General features: G+C 40.8%; 1 protein-coding gene across 1 annotated transcript in view; it reads right to left on the reverse strand.

Moving 5' to 3' along the window:
* Nucleotides 1-15,337, reverse strand: part of ANO4 (anoctamin 4) — a 414,571-nt gene that overhangs the window by 237,111 nt on the left and 162,123 nt on the right. Inside the window, exon 3 of the mRNA XM_019480982.2 lies at nucleotides 8,601-8,807. Coding sequence (XP_019336527.2) covers nucleotides 8,601-8,670 — 70 coding nt within the window. The 5' untranslated portion in view covers nucleotides 8,671-8,807. The remainder of the gene's footprint in view (nucleotides 1-8,600; nucleotides 8,808-15,337) is intronic.

A 15,337-nucleotide genomic window follows, 5' to 3' on the forward strand; every position in this document is an offset into this window, starting at 1 on the left:
TAGAGCCCCAAAAGAAGCCAGAGCTGCAAGCGGGGCAAAGGCTGTGGGAAGCAGAGGCTGTGGGGGCAGCATCTGCTGTTCCAACTCTGACCCCAGGATCTGGGTTGGAGTCAGAGTCAGAGTTGGAGCCACTGTCTGGCCCTCCCCACATTTGTACCTGAATCTAAGATGAGCCCCCCCATCCATCTTGTATGGGGAAAAGTCTCATCCTAGATTAAAGTAAATACAATATGTTTTGGTATGATCAAGTCTGAACCCAAAATTTCACCCTGCTATACTCACAACAGTAATTGAACCATCACAAAAGTAGCCATGGAGAAGCACATGATTTCCTACTTTCAGCATTTATCAGATAGTATAATCTTCCCATATTTCAAGAAAGGGACCACTATCACATTTAAGAACTAACTAAGAAATTCAATGCGTCTGCTACTGTTCACTGCAAAAAAAAGTCACATTAATTATTCTATATGTTTGGATAATGATAATTGTAGGCTAAATAATAATATTTAATTAAGTAGTAGTATTTCTGAGCTGTTCTGTGTTCCAGATGGAAAAGAAGTCTGGAAGCTAGATGGACCAGAGAATGTAACTAATTTCTTTTTACTCTTATTTTCATAGAACAGTACAACTAATTCTTCTCTGATTTGGCTTCTTTTTTCTTGGCTTCTCAGTGTGCTTGCTAAAATGTACTCCATCTCATACTTGGGTCTCTTTACCTATCACATAAATTTGAAACTTGTTTTTGAATGAAAAATCAGTCAAGTTGGCAATTACTTTTTACAGGGCCAGGACTTGTTTGCCGATAAGGCAGAAACAAAAATAATTCCAGGAAAAAAACCCCAGCGCTGGCTGAATATGTTGTTTTTTTCCTTGTGGCAGGGAGTAAGAGCTGAAGGAGAAACCTGTGTGCCACTGCCACTGTCAGGCCTGACATCTTGCACAGCCATAGCCTGCAGCTAGAGTGGGGCAAGAGAGATGCTGGGGCTCTTCTGGTGCCCAGATGAGCTGGGGATAATGGTGGCAGCAGCAGACGGGAGGTGCAACCACACCACCATACCCCCTGTATCTGCTTCTGAGTTGACTGTATCAGGGGTGAATAGTGTGCCATAAAAGACAGTCTCCAGTCCATGAATAATTTATTTAATAAAATGTTACCTCAAGATAACTTTCATGAGAGTCTAGACTTCTTTTACAAATGCATGCTAAAATAGCATGCAGTTGCACAAAACCATATGATACCTTAGTAGAATTAGTATTGCCACACACAAATGGGAATTCATCAGGCTCATTCCCACAGAGAATATTAGCAGCTAACTTGTGTTGGAAGACCAACCTATGCTGAGTTGGCAGAGAATGGGAGAAGCTTTCAGGATGGATGAAGGGCACTATTATTCCCCATCCTCTCATCTTATTCTTGGCACAGTTTAACTGGACTGGACGCTAAGAATCATTGGGCCTGATTCTCATTTACACTAAAACCCTTTCCTACCGTTCTGGCAGGGCAAAGGACAAAAAGTAGGTGTAACTGATGGCTCCTAAATTTTTTTCAGTCTCACCAAATATATGGTTATTCATTATGGCTTTCAGTGTTTTTCTGAATCAGGGCTCAAGTACAGTAGTACATTGCACTGTTGCTGCTCTGTGCCAAATACTCCAAATAATACAGCTCTCTAATTGCAAATACTCAGTTGTGATCCCCAGTATGCCTGCTACTATATTCCTTTCCTGGGTGCAGCACACTCCCTGAGTGTACCTGTCATCTTTCAGGGATGGACCCTGCCTCCTTTGTAGAAAAAAATCTCCCTGATCTCACCCTAATCAGGATATACAAGGAGGAGAGAGGCTTCTTGTGCCCTTGCTTTTGCATACGGGCTAAAATTAAGTCTCCTTTGTTGTCTAAGGCATCTAGCCCTTCCATGTAGCTGTTACAGAACAAACTCTACTATGTTCCACTCTGTGCATCAACAACTAAAAGGGCATCTAAACTGAGATCCCAGAGACCTCATTTTTTGGTACAATCAGAGAAAACACAGCTCTTGCTTTACTAATATATTTCTCTGATATCAGCTGTGATGTTGATTTTTATGTATTCTTTTGTATTTACTTTCTGGATGCAAAGGAGAATTACAAATTTTCTGTAGGTTTTGACATGCCATTATACTTATTTATTTTATATTTGCACTTTTGTTACTGATTTTTTTTAAAGAAATAACAACTTATTTTTAAGACAGGCAATTAGAAAATTACTTTGCAATTAGAAAAATAGTCTAGCTATTTCTTGTAAAAGAGAAAATTTGTAATGGAAATCAGTGATACATTATAAAGAACCTAGTCATGTTCCTGGCACAATTCCTTTTTGATTTTAACTACAACTTGGAAGAAAGCAAAAGCTATTTTGGTCAGTCTCCTGAAAGACAATCCTGATGAAACCTCTTTTTAGCTTTTACAAAACACAGTTTCTATTGAAAATGGACTTTTATTGTTTAAATATGTAATTCTGAGTTTCTCACAAGTAAGAATCACATAGCTGAGAAAAATCCACTGTTATGAATCCAGCAGTACAGGAAGACAATGACTGAGTGTTCCCAATCATCCTGATTCCCACTTGAATGATGCACTATTTTCTTAAATGGAGCAGTTCATTATTTGCTTAGAAACATAACAAATCTCTTCTCAAAATGTTCTTCAGCCTAACCTACAGTGAATTTTTCCAATGGTCTTAGATAACAGAATATCATCCAGTTTTATGCTGGATGATAAGTATTTGTGTCCAAGTTATATTTTATGGTTTGTACTACCAAAGTGTTGACCAGGAATTCTCCTATGGGACACAGATGGGGAAGCTCTGGATATGCCCAGCACAAGGTATTTTTTTAAACTTTCTAATAGAAATGGAGAAATAAAAATATGTCTGTGAATATTAATTCAAATGTTGAAATGATTTCACTGAGCCTCTTAAGCATGTACTTTCTGGGAGTAATTGTGTAAAGTTTAGCAGCATAGACTTTCATAGAAACCAATTTTTAAATGCACATTTTCAGGAATTTGTACCAGAAGCATTCCTCCCATAGGTAAATAGAGACAAAAGCATGTGGCTTATCAGACAATCAATTGCATTTAAGCATCCCAAAACATCTGCTGAATATTCACAATCAATTATGAATGATGGATAAATCTGAAAAGCCTGTTTATGAACATTCTGTGAACAGAAAGAGAAGGCTAGGTTTGCTGAATCATTATGAAGTATTTTGTCAGCTCTAACAATGAGCAATATAGCAGTAATTAAAGGACATTGAACTGAGTTGATAGGCTAGGGACAGAAATGACATAAACTGGTATAAGTGATCAAAAACTGGTTCAAATTTGTAGCACAACATTAGTTTAGTACATGTCAACTGCTTTCAAAATGACTGAAACTTGTTTAAGATAAATCTGGATGGATGTAGTATCAGACTTAACTGATTTAGGTGAAATTGATTTATTGAACTTCTATCCCAGACGTCCTCCAGATTCAAGTTAACTCTCAGTCCCCCAGCATTCCTTTATGTTGTGCACCTCCCCTGGAAACTCCCCCTTGCAGGGTGGGCAGGTGAGCCTTGACTCAAGCTGTCTGCTCCAGCAGAGCAGGGAGGCATTCTTTAGTGCCCCCCAGCTTCTGGCCTGGGCCACTGCAGACATGTGGCTGCATTTCTGGAAGTAGAAGTAAATGTCTGTTCACTTGCTTATCAGTTCAATCTGTGCAGCTTAGACTAACCAGCGAAGATTGAATTGATTCAGCCTTGGGCTTCTTAACTTTCTGTACTTAGCCATAAAGTACACAATCCCTTTTAAAATTTGGGTGGGTTTTTTGCTCTTGTTTTTTGACTGCCATAATTGCTAACATTACACGTTTTTCAGGGCCTCCTAAAATCAATGGTTCTACCAAACAATTCCACGACTTCTTTTTTCTTATTTCATGCCTTGCAACTAAAAGAATTAATGAAAGTGAACCAATTCACTGAAACGTACAAAAGAAAACAGCTTCCTAAAAATCAGAGAAAGCATGCCTAAGGCAATCTACATTTTTCTTCAATTTCTTTCTAACTTCTCTGTCTTCTACTATTTGCAATAAATAGCAGGAGTTTGACAAAAAGATTGTAAGTGAATTATAACAGGCATACTAAACTTCTGTTTGCATGAAAGGAATTAGTGAGTTCAACAGGTGTTCCTTTAACATGTGAATAAGCTTACATGCTATCTATTTGGTATAGAAAAAAATCCAACCTATATTTTTACTTTGCTTTGACTTTTGGGGAAGATTTTTAATCTTTTAAACATAAATACACTACTTAAGCAGTTCTTAGTCTTCTGGATTAAAGAAGAACCACATTCATTGAACTCTGTAAAAAAAAACCAACAGAAAAAACAAAAAAAATACTTTCAAAGACAAATTCCTGTGAAGGAAAAAGAAAAAAGTATAATCTGTGTTTTGCTAGAAAAGATTACATAAACTTATCCTGGAAAATCATTGCCGGAGTAATGTACAATTACTCCATGTATTTCTGTGCATATTGATTTTCCTTTATGTGCTAAATAAAATAAATGTTTTAAAAGTTAAGTGGGATGTTTATAAAAAATGTCCATTTGACAGATTGGAATCTGAAATTCTGTTCATTGATGGGAACAGCATAAATATCAGCAATGTGAGCTCATTTTTGTTTCAAATTTGTCTTTACCCTGACACAGCAAGTGGAAAATTTAGCCTCCATGTTTTTCAATCCTTGGACCACATCCTGAGACAATTTGTATGGGTGCTAATCAGAACAAGTTGTGCTAAGTTTGTTTACACCTACTAAAAACAAGCTCAATGGACCTTAGACAGTTTACAAGAGCTGACGACCTGACCTAGTTGTTTTGAGTCCAATGCCCTATCAGCTATGATATGCCCCTTCCTAAATATGGTTGTATACTTTTCTAGAAATTAGAAAACTTCCCCAATCCAGCTGCAGCTTCAGAATGGAAATTAAGTCCATAGAGTACTACATTCTGGGTTTGACTATTACACACAAATTGCACTAATTTAAAGATATAACAGCAATTTAATTAAAACAGCCAGTTTCTTTCATTCATTCCTTAGCTAAACTGATACAGACCAGGGCGCTCAGTATTTAAAAATGCCTGGAGAGTGTGGAAACAGTTGGAAAACCAACAAGGGAACCCAGAAGTTATCTCTGCTTTCACTTTATATCTCTCCATGTGATCAAAGGGAAGCAGAATGTGAGAAGATGAGGTGTGTAGAAAGAGATGGATAGAGACCACCAGAAATAGACACATAAGAAGAAAGGCAGTTGTAAACAAAACACTCTACAGGCTACATGTAATTGTATTACAGTAGTCATTGGTGTGAGGAGCTTAGTTTAAGGGCAGTTACTAAAATAGTGAATTTGTTGCCACCCCCTCAAATAAAATAATGACTTTTTGGTGTAGAAATAACAATACCCAGAGTGATAGTCAATATAAGCCATCCAATTGCAACAGCTTGGAATTGGGAGGGGAAAAAACTAGAAAGAAAGACTACCTGGTAAGGGAATGATAAAGTCTGACCACACTTAAAAAAAAAATCAATAATGTTTCCTGACTGGAGTTTAGGTTCCTATTATACAGTAGTGTCACTAAGGGCCAGGGGGAAGGATGAATGGGGCAGCAGCCCCAGGGTGCCAAATCTGGAGGGGGAGTGCAAAAATAGCAGCTACTATGCTCTGCCCTCCCTCACCCGACCACTGCCAGCAGCCTGACTGCAGCCCTATGCAGTTCTACCACCACCTAGGGTACAGAACTGCCCAGTTATGCCTGTTATTACATGTAGCCAAATAATAATCATAATAATGAAAAAAAAAAGCTCAATTGTTATTTAAGAAGTGTTTATCAACAAAATGTGCTTTTTTGGGAAGTAAGAGAAATGACAATGAAATCACTTTGGGTATAGAAAACAGTAGCAGTTTGCTGTCAGAGAAAGAAAATACACTTCCTTTTTAATCTATCACTTAATTAAAAGAGTAATTTTTTTCCTTCACTCACTTCAATAATTGGTAAGAGCTGGATACACCTTTTTAAGTTCTCATAGCACCACTCTATATCTATTAATACCCATCTCTTCTCATTTTAATAGCTTTTCGCTTAGCAAAAAAAAAGGCAGAATACAAGGCAAACTTTTCTAACAATGAGATCAATCTGACTGTGTGAATAAACCTCAAGGGAAGGAAATAGCCAATGGTTTGAGTTATTTAAAATCAGACTGAAGAAAAAACTTGAGAATATATGGTATGTGACAACTCTGGCATGGCAGAAGCATAGTATGAGAACATAATATTTTTACATATTTTTATCTAGATCATTCCTTGTATTAATATAAATAAGAACCTTTTCTATTCTTCACCACTACTCCATTTCTAATCTATGGCTTTGAATACAATTAATCAATTGGTTAAAAAGGTGTTTAACTAATTATTTATAGAACTAAGGAAATCAACAATTAAGTTGTAATTTAGTATGAATTAATAAAACGGGTTTTTCAACTTTTGCAGAGGAAAAGTTATTATCGTAATTGCATGAACACAACACTCTTGGAATTAAATTATTTAACCCATATAGGGAGTTAAATTTCTGATCTACAACAGAACATTTAAGTTCCAAATTACAATACCATAGTTTTATTGTGGAACTGAAAAAAGCAATACTGTTTATTAGTACAGATTCAGACCTGCAAAGCTTTATGAAGCTTGAGTTCACATTAGCTTCAGAGAAGTTCAGTGCCCTAAACTGGACTGCCTATTATTCTACAAAGGCTACTAATGAACTAGGTTTTTAATAGTCCAGTGGTTTTCAACCTGTGGTTGAACAACCCCTGGTGGTCCATGGACTATGTCTAATGGGTCTATGAAAGATGACTATGATCGATCACTATGACTATGGTATGTGAAAACCCACATTTACAATTCAAAAGGGTCCACATCTCCATTTGACATTTCCAAAGGGATCTGCACCTCCATTCAACATTTTTCGGGGTCCCCAAATGAAAAAAAATTTGAAAACCACTGTAATAGTGGAACATAACTAATTTCATATTTTTTATAGGATGCTAGATTCCTCCAAAAAGTGTCATCCAAAGTCTCATACCTAATGGTCCCCATTCAGGAAGGAGTGCTACGGCATAGACTTTAGTTCTGAAGGAACATTTTCCCAACTCAGGATCAATATTTGTTGTTTATATCTTACATATAGTAGTAAATATTAAGATATAAGTAAACAGATGACAGAAGAGATCGGTACAATAATAAAATGGTGTTCATACCATGTATATGTTGATGATAATTACATAAAACATATATTTCACAACACTTCATAAATTAAAAAAAAGAAGATCAATTAATATTATGCTGCAGTTCGAGGACCTAATACAAGTACATTGTTTCAGTAGTAACTTATGCATTTCAACAGGAGGGAAAAATAGATAGAAGCTAAGAATAAAGAACCAAGAAATGAACAGAGACAAACAAAATATGCAAGAATATGTGTTACTATAACACTTTAATTAACAAATACTTAGAGAGATTTCCATATCTAGTGATGAAACTGTTAGCAACATCATAATCTGAAACTCACAGCAATAAGAGCTGTATACCAACTTAGTCCATAATCATTTTGCAGTAAGTATACTGCATTTACTAAATATTTGGAAAGATTATGTTGATGTAACACACGAGGGGTTGCATGTGGAATTGTCCTTATTTCACACACAATTCCTTATGGATTGGGAGAGTAGATCCCGTTTACTTATGTACTGCAGCAATGTCCTTTTTAATTGCAGAAAAATTAAGTTTCTTGAAGTCTTTAATTATGAGAGCCAAATAAATACTACCTTATTAGTTCACAGTCCTGATCTCCACTTATTCTATCTGAGGAGGAAACTTGAACTTTCATTTTCTTTGCAAAAAATATCTGAAGAAACACTATATAGATATAGAGATATTATTTTGGTATAAGAAAAGTTTTTTCTGTTGATTGCATGTTAAATGTTAAAAAGAGCTCTAGAAATTAGCTTAAAAAATAATTCAATATGTTAGGCAGGAATTGAGAGCTTCCAGGAGACCATTAAAAAGAGTTTCCTTCTGCTATCCAGTTAGTATGTTGTGTAAAGTGCTCCTTCCGTCCTTGAGACTCTTCCAGTCTACACCAAGCTTTCATTATCAATTAAAAAATACTTTCAGGGTGGATTCCTGAGTTGTGGAGCGATGCCTACAGAACTTCAGTGTTGTCTAACCCAAGTTAAGCCTATATAAAGCAGCATTCTCCAGCAAAAGGCCAAAGCAGATGGCAGTGTTTTGGATATTATTTAAAAATAATCACCTAGCTGTCCCAACTCTTGTTTTTTCTCAGATATCCAAAATAGGTGTAAACAAACACACAAAAAACAGGCAGAATGAATATCAATCTATTGATACTTTGATCAATATATTGATTTCCCATGCAAGCATGATCTGATATTATGAACATAAAGTTTGTAGCAAATGCCAGGCTATAAATCAAACTGAAAAGTGTTGTCTAACCAAATTTGTTACCTGGCTGATGGATTTTTGTTTTCCCATTAGTGACTGCTGATATACCAGTTCCATAAGATGAGGCTTCCATTTTTATTGACCTTCTGACTTGTGGGAGCGACGAATGCCTAACCACAGGCGGACGCTGTGATACTGAATGGCTTGCCGCACTTCTCCTCTGATAGACTGGAACACACTTTTCAGCCCCATGAATAGATAAACTTATACCTGGACCAGAATGAGAAATAGCACTGTTAGATACAGAAGACTGGCTCAAAATAATATACAAAATTGGCACAATTTAAAAGGGAGCAGTAATAGCTGTCTTGAAAAGTACACAGGCATGAATTTTGTGTGAAAATGAAAAACTGCAACCTCTTTTCCAAAGATTCGGAGAGCTTCAAATCAATTCAGACCTTTTTATTGGTCCCTTGATTTGATTCAGATTTGGAGATTTGGCCACTGAATTGGGTTAAATCTCCGAATTGAAGCAGCACCCAAAGCTTCTCACAGCCCTACTAAATCAGTCTTCCATCCTCTTTGTGCAGACCTACATTCCAGCCAGTGGATATCACAAGCAGATGATTTTCCTATTAATAGAAAAAATCCCCACTTTACCTACATGCTAACTGCCATTCGCATCTATGATTGAAGTATGTTTAAAAAAATACTTTTTAACAAGAACAACAAGAACAACATATATATATATATATATATATATATATATATATATATATGTATATATATGTAAAATACTGAATGCTATAACAAAACCTTATCCTGCTTGTTGGACAATTTTCAGTTTTTATCTTGGAAATAAGTAAAAAAAAATGGTGCTCAGATATAGCAGGGATAAGCACCACAGAAAAGGCATTGGTAAGTTAGATACTGTATTTTCTTGCACTGGCACTACAGATATCAAATCTGCATGTGGTGCTTTGTCATGCAAGGTAAGATGATTTCAACTGTGTTCTCTAAGATGTGGCTTAGGACAAAATTGAAAGTACTCCTGTTTGAGTTCTCTACTGACATTTTCCAGGAATAGTTTAGGTTTTGTTGCTTTATATACACTTTTTTGTAAAGTAAGACACACATTTTTATTAAAAAGCCCAGCACCACAGTGCTTCACTCAGCTGCTCATGTTGTTGAGGTTCTTTGAATAGTGGGTGATTTGACATCTGTATATGTATATGCTGTAACGTAACAGACTACACAGAGTCCACACAAGCTATCTGAGAAGGAGAGACAAGTTCCTTCACAATATACTGCAACCTAAGTCATAGAGCAGTTCCAAGACAGTAAAGCTCTAAGACCCCTGAGCTGCACTCATAGAACTCCCAGCGCTGAACACACATTGACCACAGAAACCATAATTCCAGTGTGCATGCAGCTATAACTGTGGTTCATGTCTGTGGCTGTGGGGGACACCCAAACAAGCACAGCATAATACATTAGTTTTCTTGCGGGGCAGTCCTGTGGTGGCTTAAGCCACTAGGCTCAGCTTTCTTTACCTTTAGTAGAACAGCCTGCAGCAGTATGAGTTATGAGCAAGATCTGAAATTTCTCCTTTAGTATTGTGGGACAAACGTCTGCTTTAGCCAAAGGACTAACTCTGGTTGGGGCTTATCACAGCAAGCTGATAGCAAGAGAACTTGCCACCAGACAAAGATCTGTCATTACGTTAAGTAGCATCCCAAGATGTAGTGTATCTCTAAGATATTTTCCATTTGAGAAACAGAATATTTCATTTTGTGAAAAAATTCTGTAAGATTTGGGCCTTTAAGCATCATATTCATCTCATCACTAGCATTCCTGCAGCCAAAAAAAAAAAGTCTTGTTTTCTGTAGAAGTTCCCAGTAACCTTTCAATAATTTAAGGCTGGTCCTGTTCTGCCTGGATCTCCACCTGTTTTCCTTCTGTACTCACTTGCCACACCTTTGATGGTGAGAATATAACGGAAAAAGAAAGTACTTTTTGGGACGTGTGATCTTCTGCCTTACTTCAAGCAAGGTATAAACTCCCAGCCTCTTCCAGGTCTCCTCCATCCCCCATGCCCTGCCCATACCATGCCATGGATGATGATTGATGGAAATGCTGGTCAGTCTTTACCCTCAGAGGGTGCGTCCAGGTGAGCACGCATGTGCCTCTTGCCCTGCCACAAACCCCTTTGAGGCGGGGCAAGAGGCATGTGTGGGAATGAAAAAATGTTCCCCGTGCTACAAACTTGCAATGCAGGGAGAAAATTAGACCCCTGGATATCCAGGGAGCTAAAAAAATCAAAGTTTAAAAAAGCAGGGCAGGGCACAGTCCCGTATCATGCCCTGAGGCAACCAGAGGCTGGGTCCTTCATGGAGACGCTCTACCTGTCAGAGCGTCTCTATGGTTGGCCCCTCACCCTGGTCGTGAAACATGCGGGTGGCCAGGCCACGTGTTTCAGCACCAGGGCTCCAGTGCTGGTGAGTAAGGGGTCAGGGGGGCTGGAGGAGGGGGGAGGGGACCATGGGGGACCCCGACAGCCCCACCCACTCCCCCTGCCAGCCCCTCTGAGGCCGCCGACCCCTACCGAGGCCAGCTCCTTCCCCTGCCAGCCCCCCTGAGGCCCCTGACCCCTGCCATGGCTGGCCCCTTCCCCTGCCAGCCCCCCTGAGGCCCCCAACCCCTGCCAAGGCCGGCCCCTCACCCTGCCAGCCCCCCCAAGGCCCCCGACCCCTGCCGAGGCAGCCCCTCCCCCCACCAACTCCCCCGAGGCCCCCAACCCCTGCCAAGGCCGGCCCCTGCCCCTGCCAGCCCCCACAAGGCCCCCAACCCCTGCCCTGGCTGGCCCGAGCCCCCCAGCCCCCCCTGGGGCCCCTGACCCCTGCCATGGCTGGCCCCATCCCCCCAAGCCCCCCTGATCCCTGCTCCACCACCTCATAGTTTAAAAAAAACAACCCCCCCTGGCACTTACCTGCAGTCTGGCTGCTGTCTGGCTGACTGGGGCCCTGCCCACAGAGCATGGGGCAGGGTGACAGCAGTAGTGTCACACAGAGGCCAACCCTGTAACCACAGTCCATTGGCAGCTGGCCCAGAGGGGCAGATGCCTCTACTGGCTCTGCAGTCCCCATCTGGGTCTGGCAGGTGAGTAGCAGGTCACAGCCAGGCAGCAGCCCCCACTGCAAGACTGCTACAGTGGGTAAAGGGTGCAGGGAACTCTCAGGGCTGCTTCAGCAGTCCAGCTGGCACAAGGGCTGGGCCCCAGAAGTGCCTGAGAGCTAGTAGCCCTGAGCTACTTGCCAGGGCAGCTTTTTGTACTGATAGAGCCAGGACAGGGTAACTTTTTATACTGCTGGGGACAGCACAGGTGCTGGCCCCGGGCTCTAGCTCCCCCTGGCTGCAGATCCAGGAGGAGCCAGGCAGGGTTATTTTGCCCCAAGTGGTACAATTTGCTCCATACCAAAATGCATGTCCGAGTACATGTGCTGAAGCAAAAAGCTCTGGCTCAAATTTGCGCAGCTTTTATTTGAGCTGCTGCAAGCACATGTGCTTGCATGTGTGGACATGCCCAGAGTGTCTATCCACACTCAAGAGAAGAATCAGCCTTTTAACTGGTTGTACCATTAACCCCAGATATTGCTTGTGTAGAATATCACCAATTCCTAGGCTCATGTACAGTGCCTGAGATGCGTGCTCTTATTTTCTAAGTCAAACTGTCTGGTACCCACACACAGGGTCTCTCCCAATTTACAATGCCACTTTGATGTAGTCACTACTTAGTTAGGCGTCTTTATTCCCTGATGCACTGCTTACAAGTTCATTTGCATTCACAACTGCAGGGAACTTTACCAACTCTACCGAGTCTCTTATCCCCGCTTGCCATCCATCCCCATCATCTTGTGCTGCTTTCACAGGATCATCCCTGCTAATGCGAGCATTACTCTCTTGCTTTGTCTTAGGTAAATTAGCTGTCAGCCACCACACTCATTGGGATGTTGCTTCCACTCCATGTTCAAAGATCCCAAGCTGAATCTTCTTTCAAGATAAGTTTCACTTTCCCTTTTCCTCCAAAGGAGATTCAGCTAACTCCCTGCCTGACAGCCAAGTGAACTGCTGCACCTCCATGCAGCCCACACAAGCTGAAGCTCCTCTGTGCATCTCCTCTCTGGGGCAATGACCTTCTTGACCTTCTAGACCACATGATTTTAACTTCCAGTTCATGGACCAGAGCCAATAAAGATCGGCTTCATTTTTGTATGGGTTCTCGCCATAAATCTCCGGCAATTAAAAAGTAAAACCCCAGGAGTTGAGATCCGTTACTTTAATATCTTCACTCCTTTCAGGTATTTAACCCCTCCATACCAATACTTGATGGCAGCTCCCCTCCTTGAAACAGGGCTTTCTGACACCTCCTGTTACACTTTTAAATCTCTGTACAGCCCCATTCTAGTCTATACCTTTGCCTTGAGTTCTGCATGCAAAACTGTTGCCTTTCCTTCCTTTCTCCACTCCTTTATTTGAGCCTTCTTTCATGATGTGAGTGGAACAGAGCCATGTAAGTCAAGGCAACCATGTGTCTTTGCTGTGCAGCTTGGTAACAATGATATTTGGAGTATATTTCACTCTTGGCTCTCCAGCCATACTCTACCTTTTGTCTTTATATTGCAAACTTTTAAAGTCAATTATTTCATTTTATCTTTAGTATGCTTTACCTCTTCTAAAATTGCTTGTAAGCTTATGGTACTATGTATGCAATAACAGTGCACAATAAAACATTGTACTATGAGAACATTAAATATGCAGTTACACAGGTTAAGGTCAGGAAGTGACAGTGTCAAAAAGATGCAGCTAAAACAGAAAACATGGGGAGGAAATAAATAAAAAGAAAGAAAATTTCATGGACTGCCTAAAGATTAGAAGAGGTTTTATAGCAAGATGAAATTCATTCTGTTATGTTACTGCTTGCTACAGTGAAAAAGCTAATGTATGGCATTCCATTAAAAAATCACTGTCATCCAAGGAGTCTGACACAAGTTTGTTTCATTTGTGGCTGATGTCAAATGGATTAGCATTACTTAACATGCATTTCTAGATGACAGAAAAACTGCCTCTAACTGTCTCTTCAGACTATTAAAAATAAAGCTCCCTATTTCTTCCTTCCCCAGACAAACAGGGTTCCATCACTATTATTATTACATACGATTACAGACACGTACCAGTGGGATGCTATATTAACAATGTTCAGTTAGCCCAGAGGTGGGCAATTATTTCAGCTGGTGGGCCACTTAATGAGTTTTGGTGAGCAGTAGAGGGCCACACACATAAAATATTTCAGAAAATATCATTTTAACAATTTATAGCTAAAAAAATATATCATATACTAAAAATGAAACGTCTACTATAACATGGTTTAATTTTATTTCAAAAAATATTTTTGTCCTGATTTATGCTTGAGTAGTATATTCAGAGGCAACTGCATAATTGCTCAAACTCTTGTATATTGTGGGGGAGTGTGGAGAGGTGGATGTATATGGGAGGATGTAGGGGAGATAGGTGTGGGTGGGGGGTTGTGTGAGGGCTGAGGATGTGTGGGGATTGTGAGGGAGGCATGTGTGGGGGGCACCACCCATACACTAGGTCCTGGGAGCCAGATGGGGGTAGGGAGGAACATGGAAGGCAGGGGGCATGTGCAGCAGACCTCATACAGGCCACATGGTGCAGGTATGTTTTGGCTTAGGGCTGTCATGGCACTTCACGTGGGGCCAAGCCCTGCCCACTCTCCCCAGGGCAACCTACATTGTGCTCCCACCTGCATCTGCCCCACACCTGCTGATGACACTGCCCCAGCCCCAGCAAGTGTGCACAGCTTCCCAGTGGGGCTGTTTCTGCTGCTGCTGCAACTGCCCAGGTACCGCTCACCTCCTTCTGCCTCCAGCAGCTTCTCCCCTGGCCCTGCTGCACTGGTCCAGGTGAGGGGGAAGCTTCAGGCAGGCAGCTCCTGCCCCAGCACACGGGGTTCAAGTTCCAGCTCCTGGTCACCTTCCATCCACTTGGCCACCTGCAGGTGGCTGCTTATTGCTCCGGGCAGCTGAGTGGGTAGAAGGTGGCTGGGAGCTGAATGCTGGGGCAGGAACTGCCTGGGTGCAACTTCCCCCCTGCCTGGAGCACAAAGTAGGGGCATGAGAAGGAGCTGCTGGAGGTTTGATGCATCAAGTAGTTAGGGGGAGAGGGGAGGAAATCTTAGCAGCAGTACCTACAAGAGCACAATTTGAAATAGAGGAGTCTGCGGCAGTCAGGGGACGCGATGGCATGACCTGAAAGACAGTTCTGGGAGGGTGAACAGAAAGAAGGGTGGATATTTGAAGCCCACCAAATGACTGGGTCACTTATATTATTTGGTTATGTGACTACTTTTGAGTTTTATATCCAAGAAAGTAAAAACTGAATCAATTCGTTCGGCTGTAAACACTAAACACCAGACCTTCAGCTGGTGTAAATTGCCATGGCTTTGTTAAAGTCAAGGGAGCTTTGAAGACTGCAGCAGTGTTTCTAGCAATGTCAAGGTAACTTCAATAAAGAAGCTCAAAAAGGCATCAAAGCTTTGCATGATAAATCATTTTTACCTCAAATTCAGCAAAGAAAGCCAGCTGCCCTGCCTATGGAATCTTCTGCTTGCTATGAACCTTAGGTGGAAATGACTGAACAAGACAGAAAAATTAATCCTGCTCCTCCACTTCTCCACATGTCTGAAAATACAACCTAAAGGCATTTGTTGTTGCCTTTTT

This window comes from Alligator mississippiensis, chromosome 4 (assembly GCF_030867095.1).
Source record: "Alligator mississippiensis isolate rAllMis1 chromosome 4, rAllMis1, whole genome shotgun sequence".
In the NCBI taxonomy this organism is placed as follows: Eukaryota; Metazoa; Chordata; order Crocodylia; family Alligatoridae; genus Alligator; species Alligator mississippiensis.